Here is a 17041-nt window from a genome sequence, read left to right as displayed (position 1 = left end):
CTGTGATTGGCTGGGCGGGCCAGGGGGCGGGCATTTCTCGCTGGTTTGGGGCGGGGCCGTGACGTCACAGACCGGCGGTGGCACCGGGAACGGGCGGTGGCGCCGCAGCGATCCGGGGCGCCTCTGGGAGCGGCTGCTGCTCCGTCACGGGCACCGCTCCCGGCTGGAGCAGGCGGGTTGAACAAGGACATGCGGCCGCCCCGGCGGCTCGGGAAGGGCCGCGTCTGCCCCGTCGCGGCTCTCTCGGTACCGAGCTGCTGGCTCTGTCCTCAGCACCGGCATCCCGGGGTGGTGACAGCCAAGCGCCTCCCCAGGACAATCCAATCCCATCCCATCCCATCCCACGAGCCCGGTGCCGCGGGTGGGGAGCTCCATCCCGGTGCCGCCGGGCTTGGGGCGCCTCCTAATTAATCCTGCACGGGCCGGAGAGCGCGTGGTGCTGATTACCTCGGTGCGGGGTCAGAGGAGATTAATTGGGCTCATTAAGACAAGTTTTATGCTCGCCGGGGCCTCTCTGCTCCACCCTGCCCGCTCAAGGTGGCCGCCCCGGGCAGCGGGTGGTGGCCACACACGGGAGGCGACCTGGGATGCCTGGAGGGGTCTCACCGTGGGCCAGCGAGAGGCTGCCAGGGCTCCTGCCAGCCCGCGGAGCGCTAGAGGCTGCGATCCAGCCTTTGTCCACGGAGGTTTTCCTTTAAGTAAGGATTAAACCCCAGGAAAAGTCGCCTCAGGTAACTCCACCTGAAAGATGAAAGTAATCCCCCGATTATCCGGGACTTGTGTGGCAGTGGAGAGCAGCTCCATCTCCCCAGGACTGCCCAGCGTGCCCGGCTGTGCTATCCCCAGGCCCCGGCGTGCCCGTGGTGCCCGCAGTGCTCTGCACGTTGCACACCGTTGGGCAAAACGCCCGTCACCTCCGCAGGGACACGGTGCCCGCCCCCGGGAATGTGCTCCCCCAGGCTGGTCAGGGACCTGAACCCCCCTTGGACCCTCCTGGAGCCGCTTATAAGAGCATGGAGAAGCCAGATTTATTCCAGTGCTCTGCAGCGGCTTAAAAACAAAACCAAGGAGAGAGATCAGAGAGCAGGGAAGCGCTTCCCAACATGGCAACAGCAGATGTAATTCTATTACCTTGATTTATTGATCGCACTTAGAGCAATTACTGGCTCTCACCCCATCACCTGCCAGGGAGCAGGAGACAGAGGAGGAGAGACAAAGGCGGCTGTGTCGTCCAGGGCATGGCCGGCCCCCGGGGAGGCTCCGGTGTTGTTTGTGCCGGTTGCCCCGAGGGCTGGGGGGCTGTTGGACCGAAGAGCTGCCCAAAGAAGCTCCTCGGGAAGCTGAAAACAAGCGCTGAAAGGAGCCTGTGATGCTGTGGGGATGGAGCCCCAGCGTTAAGACCACTTTGGAGGTGGAGGGGGTTGGGGAAAGGTGAGGGTCCCCGGGGCTCCAGCACAGCAGAGCTGCTGTGGGCAGCACTCCAGCCTGGAGTCCTCTGACCCGCTCGAAAAACGCCGCAGCTCCGGGGCAGGAGCAAGGGCGAATCGCTCGATTGAGGTCAGAAAGTCCCTTTAAGGTTTTTGAAGGATTTTTTCCCCCCTGCTTGTTGCAGTTACAAGCAGAAAAAAAACCAAGAAATGCTTGTGCTTTTTACTGCCTGAACCCTCCAGACAGATATAAACAAAGCGGGAGTCAGATCTGGCTTTGGAGGCAGATGAAATCAGAGCGAAAGAGACCAGTGGGCTGGGAGGCACAGAAGTAGGGCATCGAAGCCGGGCCAAGCCCTCCCCCGCCTCCCCGGCCAGCCCTGGGCTTCTGCAGCGCTTCCCGGGAATGCAGAGGTGGAAAGAGCGGAAAATGTCCCTGTTGTGGGCGAGGGCAGTGCCGGGGGCTGCCGGCCGCTTTCGCTCCACCTAACGCAGAACGCGAGCGGCTCACAGCCTGTGCCTCAGCCCCGTGGCTCTGGGAGGGGCTGTCACCCTCCTCTGCCCGCCACCCCCATCCCCTCGCTCCCAACGCTCGTGGCAAAGCTGGAAACTCACAGGGCCGGCGCCAGCCGCGCGGGCTTTGGCGCGGCCGCAGGCCATGGCCAGGGGGTTTAGAGCAGGACGGAGGGCAGAGCGTGGGTGGCTCCGGCCCCACGAGCGGTGCTCGCGAGGGCAGCCCAGGCGTGCGGTGGATGCTGTTGTGCGCGGGGATGCTCGGGTGGGCGGGGATGCTGGGCGGGACGGGGATGCTCTGGCGGCCGCGGGTCCGGGGGGGTGGCGGAGGGGGGGTCGGGGGCGGGGGATGCGGGGCCGGGCGGGCGGCGGAGCAGCGCTCGCACCATGACATCAGCGCGGCGCGGCCCCGGGGGAGCGGGCGGGGGGTGGGAGCCGGCGCGGCGGCAGCGGAGCGGAGCGCGGCCCCGGGCATGCTCCCGGAGCCCAAGTATGACCGCTTCCGCGACGAGCCGCTGACCGCCCCCATGCCGTCGCCGGCCCCCGCGCCGTGCCCCGCGGCGGGCGAGGAGCCCGAGCACGGCACCACCTTCTGCGCGCTGCTGCCGCGGATGCCGCAGTGGAAGTTCCCCGGCTCCAGCGGCTTCCTCGGCCGCGGCCCCGCCGGCGCCGCCCGGGACGCCCCCGCCGCGGCGGAGTCCCCCTCGGGGCTGGCCGCTGTCCTGGGCGCCTGCGAGCCGCTCTGCGCCGCGCCCTGCGCGCTGCCGGGCGGCGGGCGGGCGCGGGGGACGGCGGGGCGGGCGCGGGGGGCGGCGGCGCCGGCGGGAGCCCGGCCCGGCGGCGACGAGTGGAGCCGCAAGGGCAGCTTCATCCGCAAACCGGCGCAGGGCTGGCTGCACCCCGACGAGCGGGTGCTGGGGCCCGGCGTCTCCTACATTGTCCGGGTAAGTCCCACCGGAGCCTGGCGACGCGGGAGGGCGCGGAGACCCCGGCCCCAGGCGTGTGCGGGGCTCGGAGGGTCCGGCCGCTCCTCCCGAGGGCTGCGGGCAGAGCCCTCGCTCGAGTCCCCCCCCACGGCTGGACCGGGGCAGCCGCTCCCGGCGCATCACATCCGTGATGGGGCCGGGGGCCAGGGGCTTGCTGGGCCGTGGTGCCCACCTTGAGACTCCAGCGTTGCCAGCCCCTACGAGGCATCACAAGCTGTAGCACACAGATGGGGTTGTGGGGTCTTAGCACGGGGTCTGGGCACGTGCTGGGATGTTTTGGGGTGGAGGGCGAGAGCTGCTGTGTGATTCCTGGAGCTGGTGTGGAAGGCTCTTGTCCCTAACACCCGGCCTCTCCTCTCCGCTGCCTGCCCTGCTGTGCTGCTTTCCTCCCCACAGTACATGGGGTGCATTGAGGTGCTGCGCTCCATGAGGTCCCTCGACTTCAACACCCGGACACAGGTCACCAGGTACAGCCCAGCAGTCCCACTCTCCTGCACCCCAGTGCCACCCCAAGCCCCCGGTGGCCCTGGGTGCTCTCCCTCCCCAGGGCCCTGTGCAGGGAAGGGAGCACGGGCCCGGGGGAGCCGTGCCCTGCAGGACCCACCCTGCACGCAGGGACACGGACGAAGGGCACTGCTGCAGATCGATGGGTGGAAAGAGGAGAAGGGAGGTGGCCCCAGCTGGGATTACGTACTGGGCCGTGACGTGGGGCAGCGCTGCGGGGAGGCTGCGGCGCCTGGGGCTGTGGGGGCTCGTGCCACCAGACCCCACAGAGCAATGTGGGGGGAAGGCAGCTGGGAAGGGCTGGGGGTCTGGAGCAGTGAGCAGGCCAGGGTCTGTCCATTGCAGGGAAGCCATCAACAGACTATACGAGGCAGTGCCGGGTGTGAAGGGCATCTGGAAGAAGAAGGTACGTTTCCACTCATCTTTGTCCGTCCCTGGGACAAGCCAAGGCTGTGGGACAAGGTACCAGGGGTGCCTGTCCAGTTTGTGGGCCTGGGGCCTCTTGAGGCATCCCCCCCTTTCCTCATTCTCCCAAGGAAGCCTGGTCCTGGTGGTCTTTGTTGCCCTCACCCTCCTCTCCCCTGTCAGGCTCCCAACAAAGCCCTGTTCTCCATCCTGGGCAAAAGCAACCTGCACTTCGCTGGCATGAGCATCGCTGTCAACATCTCCGTTGATGGGCTGAACCTCATGATCCCCACCACGCGCCAGGTGAGTGTTCCTGGGCACACAGTCCTGCTGCCTGCCAGCCTGTGAGCCAGTGGCCCCTTTGCTAATGCTCCCTGGGCCGTGTTCCCCATGCAGATCATCGCCAACCACCACATGCAATCCATCTCCTTCGCCTCCGGTGGGGACATGGTGAGTCATGCACACCCCAGGGTGCTGGGGACAGGGACTGCCAGCTGAGCACAGGGCTGGGTCAGGACGTGGGACTGGGGACGAGCTGTCCTCTCGCCCTGGCACCTCCAGCCCTGCTCCCCACAGAGTAGCAGGACATGAGTGCTGATCTCCTCCTCTGTCTGCAGGATACCACGGATTATGTCGCCTATGTCGCCAAGGACCCCATCAACCAGAGAGGTGACACCGGCCTCCACGCCTGGGGGCTCTGTGGAGGAGGGATGCTCTGGGGGGTGGAGGCTGGAGGAGGACAACACGAAGGGTGGCTCAGGGTGGTCCTGGTGCAGCGATGGCAGTGTGGGGGAAACACTCAAACCGTCCGTCTGTCTGTCCACAGCCTGCCACATCCTGGAGTGCTGCGAGGGGCTGGCACAGAGCGTCATCAGCACGGTGGGACAGGCCTTTGAGCTGCGCTTCAAGCAGTACCTGCACAGCCCCCCCAAGGTGGTGGTACCCCCAGAGAGGTAGGGGGGCGGGGGGCCCTGCTGCACCCCTGTCCCGGGCATGTCCCCTGGCTGGGGGTGGCTCTGGGAACCCCTGTCACTGCAGGGTGTGGGGACGGTCTGAGCCAGGCAGGGTGTCCCCAGCTCACCCATCCCTGCTGCAGGGCGCTGGCTGCAGAGGAGTCAGCCTGGGGGGAGGATGAGGAGGCGGCTGAGCACGACTACTACAACAGCATCCCGGGGAAGGAGCCCCCCCCGGGGGGCCTGGTTGACTCCCGGCTCCGCCACAGCACAGCCCTGGGCCACGTCCGCACTCAGCCCTCCAGCTCTGTCCCCCCCAGCCAGGTGAGCCCCTCAGAGCCGCTGCTGGCCTTGCTGTGGGGGTCCAGGCAGGGCACCCCCCAAGGCTCTTACTGTCTCCTTTCACAGGGCGGGTTAGCAGCCAGACGAGACCCGAGCAGCCAGCTGGGGCCACCCTGGGACCTGGAGAGCCAGGGTGGGTACTGCTGTGGGGGGAAGCCACGAGCTGGGGGGGTCCTTGTGACTCTGCCCAGTCCTGGCCAGTGGTGATGGCCGTCCTCGCAGGCCAGCCCTGCGACGGGTACCTGCAGGCAGACGGCCACACCCTGGGGCCACGGGACTACGAGGAGCACATGTACGTGAACACGCAGAGCCTGGACGCCTGGGAGCCGGAGCTGGTGGCTCATGGGGCGGCAGAGGAGAGCCCCAAAAAGGACCTCTTTGACATGAGTAAGCCACTGCCCCGGGGAAAATGGTGCAGAACCTGCTGTGGAGTGGTCAAGCTGTGCCAGCAGCTGTCTGGGTCACCCACCACAGCCCCAGAGGTGCTGGCACCGGCCGAGTCCACAGCAGTGCCCTGCAGTGCACTGGGGGCCGTGAGCTGGGGTCTGTCCACACCACAGCCCAGCCCTGCCTGGTGCCCTGGTTGTAACACCCCACAACCCCTGGATCCCACAGGGCCATTCGAGGATGCCCTGAAGCTCCACGAGTGCATTGCAGGGGGTGCCACCAGTCCCCCCATTGAGGACCAGTGGCCGAGCCCCCCCACACGGAAGGCCCCAGTCGCCCCCACGGAGGAGCAGCTGCGGCGGGAGCCCTGGTACCACGGGAGGATGAGCCGGCGGGATGCTGAGAGGCTCCTGCAGATGGACGGGGACTTCCTGGTGCGGGACAGCCTCACCAACCCGGGGCAGTACGTGCTGACCGGCATGCACAGCGGGCAGCCCAAGCACCTGCTGCTGGTGGATCCCGAGGGAGTGGTGAGGGCAGGGCACGGGGGGTGAGGGCAGGGCACAGGGTGGGTGATTGGGACCAGGGAAGGGCCAGGGTGTGGGGTGGGTGATGGGGGATGCAGGTGTGGGCGGGCACAGGGTGTTGCAGCTGGATGCTGTATGAGAGGCAACTCTCCTGAGTTGAGGACCACTGTGCCCCGGCCCCAGGTGAGGACCAAGGACGTGCTGTTTGAGAGCATCAGCCACCTCATCAGCCACCACCGGCAGAACGAGCAGCCCATCGTGGCAGCAGAGAGCGAGCTGCACCTCCGCCAGGTTGTACAGAGGAAGCAGTGATGCCAAGGGGGTATGTGAGTCCCCGACCTGCTCCCCGGGCTCTAGACTCACCCTAGGGCAAAACTGGGGTACCTTTGTGCTCCCTTTCTCCAGTTGTGCCTGGACTCCAGGGTCAGGCTCCCCATTTTCCTCTTCAGCAAGGTTGTGTGGTCCCTGGCTCTGCAGGCCCTCCCTGGCTGCTGCCTACCTCTGTCATCTGCATGGGGCGCCCTGCCCAGCTGGACACAAAGACGTTTAATTCCACACTCACAGGTGAAACGCTCTTGGGGTGGGAACTGCTCAGTGGCCTCAGCAGGAGGATTGGAGCCTGAAGCCGTCTCAGGCAGGGCTGCCCCCACTTGCCCCAGCGCTGGAATGGGGGCTGGTGGATATTGCTGTAGCCCCTGGCTTGGCTCTGCCTGTGGGGCCAGGCACAACCATCTCTTGGACGCTGGTGCTGTTGGATGTTCCTGTTGGGGACATCCCTTTTCAGCTGGATTTTCCCCAGGAGTGGCTGCCACATTATGCTCCATGTGGCCCCAAGCCCCTGCAGCCCTCCCCAGGCCAGGGCCAGGATGGAGCTTCTGTGGGAAGGTGCAGGGCAGGGCTGAGCTGCTGGCACTGCCTCACGAGGTGTCCCATGGCCTGTGGGGGCCCCCTGGCCAGCTTGGGGCTTTGGCAGGTTTTTGTGGCACACACAGCCCCCTTTACCTGCCCTGTGTCTGGTGCTGGGCACAGGTTTGTGGTTTGGAATACATTTCTAATTAAACCTGGAAATGAGCAAGGAACACAGGTGGTTCATGCCACCCCTGGGCATGGTGCTGGGACAGGTCTCCATCACCACCAGTTCCTGCCTGGTCTAACCTTGGCCAACCCATCCTGTCCAGTCACACTTACCTCTGCCTCTCTGGGTCACCCTGTCCCCCATGGATCACCAGTGTCCCCCTGGCTTCAGAGTGGCCTTTGGCACCCAGGGCTGGCCCTGCTCGCCCTCTCCTCCTCACACCTGGCAGTTCCCTGCCCTGCTGGCTCCCCTCCTGCCTCCACCTGGAGCAGCACATGGCCACCCACCCATGGGCCTCCTGGGGTGGCTCTGAGTGGCACAAGCCAAGCTGTGACCCACTAGTGAATGTGGCAGCCAGCAGAGCCAGAGCTGTGGGTGGGCCTGGCTGTGGCTCCTGTGTTACAGCCAGCTGGGGGGTCCAGCACCAGTCCTGGCTGCTGGTGGCCTGTTCTGGCTCTGCTCTGCATGCCCAGTGCTGCTGCCAGCACCCACCTCGGGGAGCAGGGTCACCCCAGCACCCTCAGCCCCTCGCTGGGGATGGCTGCTGCCAGACAAGGTGTCCAGGCTGGCCAGTGCCAGCTGAGCCAATGAATAAAATAATCCCCTAAATAAAGCCCAGTAATGAATGCGTAATTTTCCATTGATAGCTGATTCTGCAGGGACATGGTGCTTCCATCTCAGCTGCTATTTTTTGTCGTGGAGTGATGCGTCTGCGAAGATAATTGCACTGTTCCCTCAACAGAGGCAGAGAAAGGCAGTGAGGGCCCTGACTTTCTTATTTCACTGCTGGAGAACCGAGCCTGTGTGGTTCACCTGCTGGCGGTCCCTCGCCCTGCAGCCCCGGGGATGCTGCCCTGAAGGGATGAAGGGCTGGTGGGGTGGATGTTTCAGGGGTTTAACCACTTTGGTTGAGGCTGGTGTGTGGTGCCAATGGGTGCAGGGGGCTCTGTGCCTCAACCCAGACTTGGGTTGAAGGGCTGCTGCTTTTTCAGCCCCTATGATGGGAAGGCTGCAGCATTTCTGGAAGGCTGAGGTGTTTTGGGATGGTTAGGAAGCCACAGAAGAGCAGCTGCAGAGAACGTGGCCTCCTGGCTCTCCTTGGAGATTTTGCTGACCAACCCGTCCCCTGCACTTGTCTCAAATGTGCGGGCAACAGACACGCCCAGGTTTTTCAGGGCGTCCTTGCACAAACCCTTTCCCACAGCAGGCTTCCCTCCTTCCCAGCTTCCAGCAGGTGGTAGCACACTGCCGGCTCCACCAGCTGTGTCCCCAGCTCTGCCAGCCCCTGCCAGCGTCCCCAGCCCTGCCGGAGCGCAGCCAGGCAGCTCCCAGCACCCTGCTCCCCTCCGTGCTCTGCAGGCACCGGCCCCGAGCCGCTCGGGCAGAGCTGGCCCGGCCCCAGCGCTCTTTGTTATCTCAAGGGAACTCAACCATTTCTGCACCTTGTTTACCCGCAGTTTCGCAGGGTGGAGGAAAAGCAAACATCGGCCTTTTGTTCACCAGCTTCCCCTTGCATGAGCCTCGTCCTCCTCCCCCGGGCTCCATCTGCCCTCTCCTCCCTGCAGAACCCGGCTCAGCATTCCGCAGTCAGAGCCCAGGGTCCAGCCAGGACCTCACCGTCCCCTCCCCACTGCTGTCCCTGAGACATCCCAGCCCTCGGTCTGGCTCGGCACGGCCGGACGCTTCTTTTTACCAGCTCCAAGTGTGGATGCGGAGGGAGCCGAGGCCTCCCGCAGCAGCCCCCGCGGAAGGCGCTCACCACACCAGGCTGTTCTTCCTGGCCGTCACTGCCAGCCCTGCACTGCTGAGGAATGATGGTGCTCCCCGGCAGCCTGACGGCATCCACAGGGCAGCAGCTAGGAAGGAACAGCCGCTTGACCCTTTTGTGACACTGTCCCTCTCGGTGCATCCCTGTCCCCACGGCTGTAAATCCCCGGGGGACCGGGGCTGGGCCCGATCACTCGGTTGAGTCTCCCGAGCCCCCGCAACACCGGGGCTTGCTGTGATGCTCCGTGAACCTTCCTGATGTTTTGTCCCGGTGTCCCCAGCCACCACCGCATCCCTCCGGGGGCTGGTGGGTTGTGTGACATGGGGGAGTGTGACATGTGGCACTGCCCCCTCCCAGCTCCTCCAGGGCAATATTAAACCACTCGATGAAGTAACTCCTCAGGCCCCAGACGCTGCTGGCTTCATTCAGTGCTTTGAAATCAAGAGCTGGGCGTGGGGAGCGGCTGCACCCAGAGGGGAACAACCGCGTTCCGGACTGCGGGCCCCGGGAGGGCGGGAGGGGTGGAACGGGGCTGCCGCCGTCCCGATTCCGCTCCTGGCCCCGTCCCACACACGACAGTCCCGTGGGAACACGGCCGGGTGTCCCGGGCCCGGGTTCCTGCACCTCTCGAGCATCAGCACCCCGGGGCCTCACGGTCCCAGTCCCGGTCCCGCTCGGTCTGGGTCCCGGTCCCGGTTCCAGTCCTGGTCGGGCCACGCGCGGCGCACAGAAATGTGGGGGCGCCGCACTCGGAGGATTACGGCGGCGCGGACGAGGAGCGGAGCCGCCGCCGCCACCGCCGCCGTATAAAAGCGCGTCCGCGCCCGCCCCGCCCGGGCTGCGGTGGCGGCGGCGGCTCCGCTCCAGGTGCGGCGGTTCCCGGCAACGTCCCGCTCGCGGCGGCGCCGGTCGGTCGGTCCGTCGGTCCCGGCGTCGCGTCGCGTCTGCCCCGTCCCATCGCATCCCTCGGCGCCGCCGGGTCCCCGTCCCCCGGGTCCCCGATCCCCGCTCCTCGCGGCCGGTGCCTTCGCGCTCCTCCCCGGGCTGGCGGGTCCCCGTGTCCCTCGGCGCGGCCAGTTTCCTCCCGTCCTTGTCCCGTTCCCGCGCCTGCCAGGTCCGGGTCTCTCCGCTCTGCCGCTGGTCGCTCCCGGGGCTTCCGGCTTCGTCCTGCCTCTGCCGGTGCCGGGCACCCGGCGATAGAGTTGCCCCTCGGGTCTCTTCCAGCCGCACACCCGGCAGCAACATGTGGCTCCTGGACCGGCTGCGCGGGGTGGCGGAGAACGGCGGGTCCCGGGGCGCGGGGACTGAGGAGTCCTCGCGGGGGTCCCGCTACAGCAACGTCCTCACCCCCGACAAGATCCCCGACTTTTTCATCCCGCCCAAGCTGAGCGCGGCGCCTGCCGAGGCTGAGGGCTCCGAGGTGCCCGCAGCGGCTGCTCTGGGTGCCTCAGTCTCAGAACAGGACCTGGCCAAGCGCAAGCCCCCGCGCAGCCCCCGCCCGTCCAGCCGCTCCCGGTCCCGGACCACCGGGCGGCACATCATCCAGATCGAGACCGCTGAGGACTGGACCGAGGGGAGCTGCGGCACCAACGTGGACCCGCAGGCACAGACGGCCATGTCGCTGCCCTACGTGCCCAAGGCGCAGACCTCCTACGGCTTTGCCACGCTGATGGAGAGCCCCCACACCCGGCGCAAGGAGTCCCTCTTCCACAGCGAGCACAGCAGCCTCTGCCCCTCGCCCGTCACCTCGCCCAGCGCCCAGCGCAAAGCCAAGCTCAACGGCGAGAGCGGCCGCCGGACACCCGCTGACCTCGGCGCCGCCCTCATGCACCCCGGGCGCTACTTCAGCGGCGGAGAGAGCGACACGTGCTCCTCTGCAGAGTCCTCACCCTTCGGCTCCCCGCTGCTCTCCCGCTCCGTCTCCCTGCTGAAGCTCTTCAGCCAGGAGAGCCAGTCCAAGGTCATCAAGCTGAAGCACTCGGTGGCCCGTAACAGCTCGCTGTCCACTGACGACAGCTCGGCCGACACCAGCCCCAGCGCCCAGCGCCGTGCCAGGAGCGCCCCGGCCGGGACGCAGCCTCCCACCGCCCTGCTGCCCCTGGACCTGCCCGCGGGCCGTGACCGCGAGCACAGCCTGCGGCTGAGCCGGGGCGGGAGCCTGCGCCTGGCTGCCGAGTACGACCCCTCCAACGCCCGGCTGCGTGTGCGCCTCGTCTCCGCCGAGGACCTCTACGATGCCCTCGTCGACCTGCGCAGCATCAACTGCTGCGTCTCGCTGTGCCTCAACCCCGGGAAGCTGCAGAAGCAGCGCAGCACCATTGTCAAGAACAGCCGCAACCCCGTCTTCAACGAGGACTTCTTCTTCGATGGCCTGGGCCCCGGCCACGCCAGGAAGATGTCCCTGAAGCTCAAGGTGGTCAACAAGGGCAGCAGCCTTAAGCGGGACACGCTGCTGGGGGAGAAGGAGCTGCCACTCACCGCCCTCCTGTCCTGCCTGTAGGTACCTGCTACCAGCCCCGGAGGGAACCCTCTCACCTGTGGGGCCGGGGCGAGGGAGGGCGGCCGGCTCTGTCCCCCAGCCCCGCTGGAGGAGGGTTTGGAAGGGCCCCCTGCGGAGGGCCGGGGTCGTGGCAGAGTGTGGGGGTCCCTAGGAATGGTGCTGCTGCGGGGCTCTGCCAACACCAGCTGGCAGCCACAGCCTCTGCCCCTGCTCCCTCCCTGGTCCTGCCCCGGGGCTGCATCTCCTGGAGCCCAGCAGAAAGTGGGGAGCCTCCAGCCCATTCCCCGCCAGGAAGGATGGAAGCACCTGTTGGACTCTTCCTTCCCTGTGCCTGTGGTCTCCAGCTGCCGCCAAGCAGGTTGGAGGTGGGTAAATCTCTGTAGCACACTTACGGCCACCTCTCAAAACCCCAGCACCTGTAGTCAGGTGACAGCTTTAATTTAAAAGACAAGATTCTGGTCTTGGAAACTGCAAAGAAAATACTTCAGGGGTGACCTGAGAGTGGGCCAAGGGCTGTCATCCTGGAGGATGAGTCAGGTTTGTGGCTTTTGAGCCTTTCCTGGACTCAGTCCAGGCCTGTGAGGCTGCAAGGTTGGCTTGGTCTGACACCTGCAGCCTCCCGGGCTGCCCTCCCTGCCCACCCCAGCACTGTCCTCCACTGCTGACCCCCAGTGGGAAACTGCTCATGGAGCTGTGGGGGCTTTGGTTTACCCAAATCCAGGAGGCTGCCTGTGCCTTTCCCCTGCCCACGGGAGGGAGATGCTGGGGGCTGGCACCCCTTGCCCTGGCACACGGATGGTCCCAGGCAGCGTCCCAGCAGATGTGCTTGCTGACAAAAGCTGAGGTGACAGGAGTAGCCCCCACTGAGTGCTGGGGCCATCCTAGGTGAGGCTGAGCAGGGGGGCAGGCTGAGGCTCCACAACCCTCCATCCTCCCTTATCTATGAGGGCAGAGGATCTTTCAAGTGGCTGCACCCACTGGGCAGCAGAGATGTGTCCTGTGGGGCCACCAAGCTCCTGTGCCCAGCGGGATCTGGCTTCTCAAAGTGACTGGCCTGGCTTTCAGTTTCCTTTTTGGGGGGGAACTGGGTGCTCCCAACCCTTCCCATCCCACCCTGTCACCCCCGCTGACTGGCTGGGGACAGTGGGGGCGGGGAGGATGCCAGCCGGGGCATTTCTGCAGGTGGATAAAACACGCTGCGTTGTTGTTTGGTGTGGTGTCACCCTTTGTGTCGGGCTCTGCATGTTTCTGTGCAGGGAGCAGGGTTTGCAGCGCTCCCGTCCCCGCCTGTCGCGTGGACACACACGCACACGTGTCCCCTCTGTGTTAACCTCTGTGGTGGCAGTCCATGTTCCTTCCTTGTCCTTTTGCAGCAGATGGCAGATCTCAGTGTTGACTATTTATATCCGAGGCTGATCTTTCGCAGCGTTTTACTTTGTCTGTAAATATGTTCCAGGTACGCGAGGCATAGTTCTGACCGCGCCGTGTTTGCATGTCGGGGGGATTCAGGGTGATCGTGGCTGTTTGCTGAGCTTGTGGTTGAAAACATGCAGGACATAAGGAGCTGACATGTCCATCCTTCACAGGGAGTTTCCCACTTGAGACTTCCCTGCGCTCCCCCAGGAGCCAGCACGAGGGATGCTCCCCGGCCCCCAAGTGCCCTGGCTCATCCTGGGGGCAGAGGAGGGGGGGATAGGGAGAGGTGTCACATCCCGGGGTGTGGGGTGAATATCCTGCCCCTGAGGAGGTCTGGGGCAGGGAGGGGACCCTGCCCAGCTGGCTGCTGCCTGACAGCCCCAGCACACCTCACCCTGTGCTCCCTGGGGTGCTGCACCTGCAAGGGGCTGGGGGGACCCGGGTGCTGCTGGGCTGGGGGGGACAGGCTGCAAGAAGAGTGGGAGTGGGAGCTGGGATGAAGGCTTTGGTGTTCTGAGAGGTTCGAGGAGTGGCATCCCCCACAGAAAAACCGTGTGCCTTTGGGTTTGGGGGAGGAGAGAGCAAGACCCCGGGCTGCTCCTTGGGTTGAGGTGACCCCAGAGGGAGACCCAAGGGCCTGGGGACACTCATCCTGCCCCACCCCAGCCTGTCCCGGGGCTGTCTTGCTGGAGGTGGGTGTGTGACCATGCAGTGAGCCCCGGGATGAGCTGCTGTGAGCCCTGCTCTGTGCTGGGCAGGTGGTGTGGGAGCCAGGGCTGTTGCTTGGATGGGTCTCTCTGCTGCTGGAGCTATTTTCTATTGTTCCTGCTTTGATATTTCTGTGGCTGGATTTAATGATGTATTTTTGGAGTGAAAAAATATATTAATACCTGAATGGAATGTTTGTTTACAGATGATTTCCTCTTTTTAGTGCAATAAAGTAATTTCTAAAACAGATGCAGGTGTGGCCCTGGCTCCTGCTTTCCCCAAGATATTTCCATTCTTGATGGCTTCCTGTGTGGGGGAGCAGAGCTGGAACCTCAACACTGTCCAGACACAGAGCAGCGCTGCTCTTCTGGGTGCTGCTCGCCTTTCCAAGCAGCCTTCCAGGGGCTCAAGGTGCTTCTGAAGCTCTTCCCCTGGTGCTGTGGGGTGAGGTGGGAGTGAATCTCCTGGGAGAGGTGGGTACATGGGGAAAGGTGCTGTTCCTGCTTGAGGGGGGACTCAGGGCTGTGCTGAGCCACGGCATTGCCAGCTCACAGGGCTGTGCTGAGGGAGAGCCCCTTCCCACACTCTGTGGGTGTCCTTCCTCCTCCTTCTTCCTCCTCCTCACCTGCTCTCCCAGTCTGACCCCTGCAGCTCTTCTCAGCACTGGCGATGAAGAAAATGGTGATGGTTTTGTTCTCACCACTCCCAGGGCTCCCTCGCCCAGCTGACAGCATTCAGGTTGCTTTCTTTTCTCCCCACCTGCCACTTCCAAATCTGTTCCTAGCCAGATGCTGCTGAAGAAAAGAGGAGTGTTTGCCTGTTACCTAAATACCATTTTTCTAATTTCCACAATTTTGATAATTTGTCCTTTTTGGTAGCTATAGAGGCTGGGTGGGAACAGATCTCACCTCTGGCCCCCACAGGGGTGGTGAAAGCAGCTTGCTAGGTGCTAATAATTTAAGTCGTGCTTTTTCTAGAGGTCCAAAGATGCAGCAGTTCGTAACAAAATGAGGCTGATTAAGTTAGTCTGAACCAGAGTGGATGGGGTCAGCCTGAGCACACGAAAATCCCTGGAAAGTGTTCAACATTTGAAGCGCTGGAAGCAGCCCGAGGGGTGGAGAGGGGTATCTTGTGGGGGAAGATTTAACTCTGAATTTGTAATTGAGACACCGTGGGAAGGAAATGCGTCTGCCTCACTGGACCTGGGAGGGCTTGGTCATGCTGAGAGGAGTGCCTGAACTGGGAGCTGCTGCTGGGGAAGAGGGTGATACATCCCCACTGCACAACGCAGCCCCTCGGGTCAGGGGGTGCCCAGGTAAAGCGCAGCCAGGTGAAATTCCGAGCCCAAGGCCAGCTCTGCCCATCGCTGTGCACACCAAGTGATGTCTGAGCCCTGGGAGATTTCCCCTGCACAGGGATTCCTCTGGTCACGGTTCCCGAGGTTGCCACAGCTGTGGCGCATATTTGGGTGGCCCAGTCTGTGCGGGAAACTGAGGCGGAGCAGGGGAGGCGGCTGGATGTGGAGGAGCCCTGATCTCCGGAGTGAGGGAGTGAGGCTCACCTGGGCGAGAGGCACACATAGGGCTATTTTTAGCCCTGTGTTCCTGCAGCGCGAGGACTCAACTTCTGAGAAAATTGCCTGGAGCTCATTTAGCCATGGCGTGGTGGCTGGCAAGGGAGGGAGAGGGCAAATTAGGGGTTCAATCTCATCCAAGATGTTCGGCGGGGCCAAGGCTCCCGGGAGGGTTCTGCAGTGAGGAGGACAGTGGGACTGTCCCTGCTGGGGACACCCTGTCCCTGCCCCATCCTCCAGCCAGGCCGGGGGTCCCGGTGCCGAGCGCTGTCCTTGGCACCGCTCGGGGGCCCTTGGCAGTTTTGGCTGAGCAGGGCTGCAGCGGCTGCTTCTCCTCTCTGGATTTTTTGGGCGCTGTTGAGGCCGGGGGAGCCTCGCGTGCTCCCGCGGGCAGCCCCAGCCCAGCCATTTCCCTCCCCCCACCGCCAGCTCCGGCTGCCGATTTACCGATTCGGTCAGAAAAGCATCTTCCCGTTGCCTGGCAACGCTCGGCCGGTGGCGGGGGGGCTCCACGCGGGGAAGGGGGTGGCCCTGCGGGTCCTGCGCCGGAGCCAGCCCGGTGCCCGTGGCGACTCCGCCACACGGTTCTGGACACCCGGGCCGGGCCGGCCGGTGCGGGGCCGGGCGTGCAGAGGCGCGGGGAGGGCGCGGGGGAGCGGCGGACGCGATCCGGGCAGTGCCGGCTGCAGGGAGCATCGGCCTCCCCCGGCATCGCGCTCCAGCGCTTTATTGCAAGCATTTGTCTTCCATGGCAGCGTGTCTGCCTTAAAGGCGAGAGGAGAGACTCCCACTGTTACCGGGAGGAAAACAGAACTTAATTGAATCCCACAGTCTCTTGTAGTCACGTCAGGAGAGAGAGTCACATCAGTGGAGAGTGACACCCCGGCGTTACCCCCGGGCACCCAGCAGTCTGTGCTCCTCCAGGAGACACGGAAACCCCCGGGCTGGGGTTCCAAGAGCCCGCCGGGAGCAGAGATGTCCTCCAGCTCCTTGTCAGCCTGGAGGCACTTGGCACTCTGCTGAAATGCAGGTCCGTGGCAGCAGCTGCCAGGGTGTACCCTGGGGTGAGCAGAGCTGCCCTGCACACAAGGACCTGGGCCCAGATCTTGCCTCCATAGCCAGGAAAAGGCAACCAGAGGATGGGAAATGGCGCTTTGGACTCCCTCTCACCATTAATTCAAGCCCCTGGTGCCAGGCTTGACTGACTTGGGGCTGGGGCCAGGGTGGGTGTACAGAACACGAGGAACTGCAGTGGGAGAGTGCAGGGAGCATGCGAGGATGGATGAGGGTGAGAGCAGCGGCTGCCTTGCAGGGTGGAGGATCTTCCCCCTTTCTAGTGACCTGCTCCTCGCTAGCTGCCTGGTGGACTTTGAAATGCTGCCTTTAAAACGTTTGCAAAATTCCCAAAGCATCAAGAAGGCCCAGGTGGGAGGGCGAGAAATGGCATAAATAAGCAGGCAGGAGGATTTGTTAAACGCCAGCAGCTGCTGGGAAACACTTTAATATCAGTGCAGCCGGGTGCTGATCCATACGGCATTTGGGGCCATGGGCTGGTAGCAGCACAGGGGGGCTACGGCCGAGCCCAGGGTGGCTGTGGGGCACAGGGGTCCTGCTGTGGTGGAGGGCACCTGGCTGGATGCAGCAGGGCAGGGCTGGGAGGTGTTCCAGGTGCAGACTCTCCTCTGCCCCTTCTTCCCACCCAGACCTCACCTCTCGGGTGAGGAGCCATGTCCATCTGCATCCCCAGAGCGTTTTGGGGTTGTGTTAACCCCGCTGTCTGTGCCGTGGCCGTTCAGTGGGGTGGGCTGTGGCAGGAGCGGGGCTCCAGCCTGGCGTGGGACCGCGCCTGCCTGGTGGAGGCACAGGCGGACACGCCGTGGGAGCCGGGCTGGCATTGCCATGGCAATGGAGATAACAACGGCAGCTGCCAGGCGGGGAGCAGGAAGGGCAGGGATCT

General features: G+C 64.3%; 2 protein-coding genes across 2 annotated transcripts; both read left to right on the top strand.

The window, feature by feature from the left end:
- The first annotated feature begins 2327 nt into the window (after positions 1-2327).
- On the top strand, positions 2328-7752 carry SHC2 (SHC adaptor protein 2). The gene is given in 13 exon segments (XM_068173803.1): positions 2328-2397; positions 2400-2884; positions 3323-3393; positions 3776-3836; positions 4019-4138; positions 4232-4285; positions 4453-4504; positions 4662-4788; positions 4932-5112; positions 5197-5263; positions 5353-5517; positions 5746-6047; positions 6228-7752. Coding segments are annotated over 13 exon segments (1884 nt in total). The 3' UTR covers positions 6357-7752.
- A 1909-nt stretch (positions 7753-9661) lies between these two features.
- Positions 9662-13760, top strand: C2CD4C (C2 calcium dependent domain containing 4C). Its single transcript, XM_068173805.1, has 2 exons — positions 9662-9754; positions 10112-13760. Exon 2 carries the CDS (start codon positions 10131-10133, stop codon positions 11385-11387), a length of 1257 nt encoding a protein of 418 aa, XP_068029906.1. The 5' UTR covers positions 9662-9754; positions 10112-10130; the 3' UTR covers positions 11388-13760.
- The last annotated feature ends 3281 nt before the right edge of the window (positions 13761-17041 follow it).

Source organism: Anomalospiza imberbis, chromosome 27 (genome assembly GCF_031753505.1).
Source record: "Anomalospiza imberbis isolate Cuckoo-Finch-1a 21T00152 chromosome 27, ASM3175350v1, whole genome shotgun sequence".
NCBI classification, from domain to species: Eukaryota; Metazoa; Chordata; class Aves; order Passeriformes; family Viduidae; genus Anomalospiza; species Anomalospiza imberbis.
Note: the sequence above shows the minus strand (reverse complement) of the source record. Positions and strands in the feature narration are given on the sequence as shown.

Coding starts and splice junctions, on each gene's coding strand:
- C2CD4C (XM_068173805.1), top strand. CDS start 10,131: ATGTGGCTCCTGGACCGGCTGCGCGGGGTGGCGGAGAACGGCGGGTCC.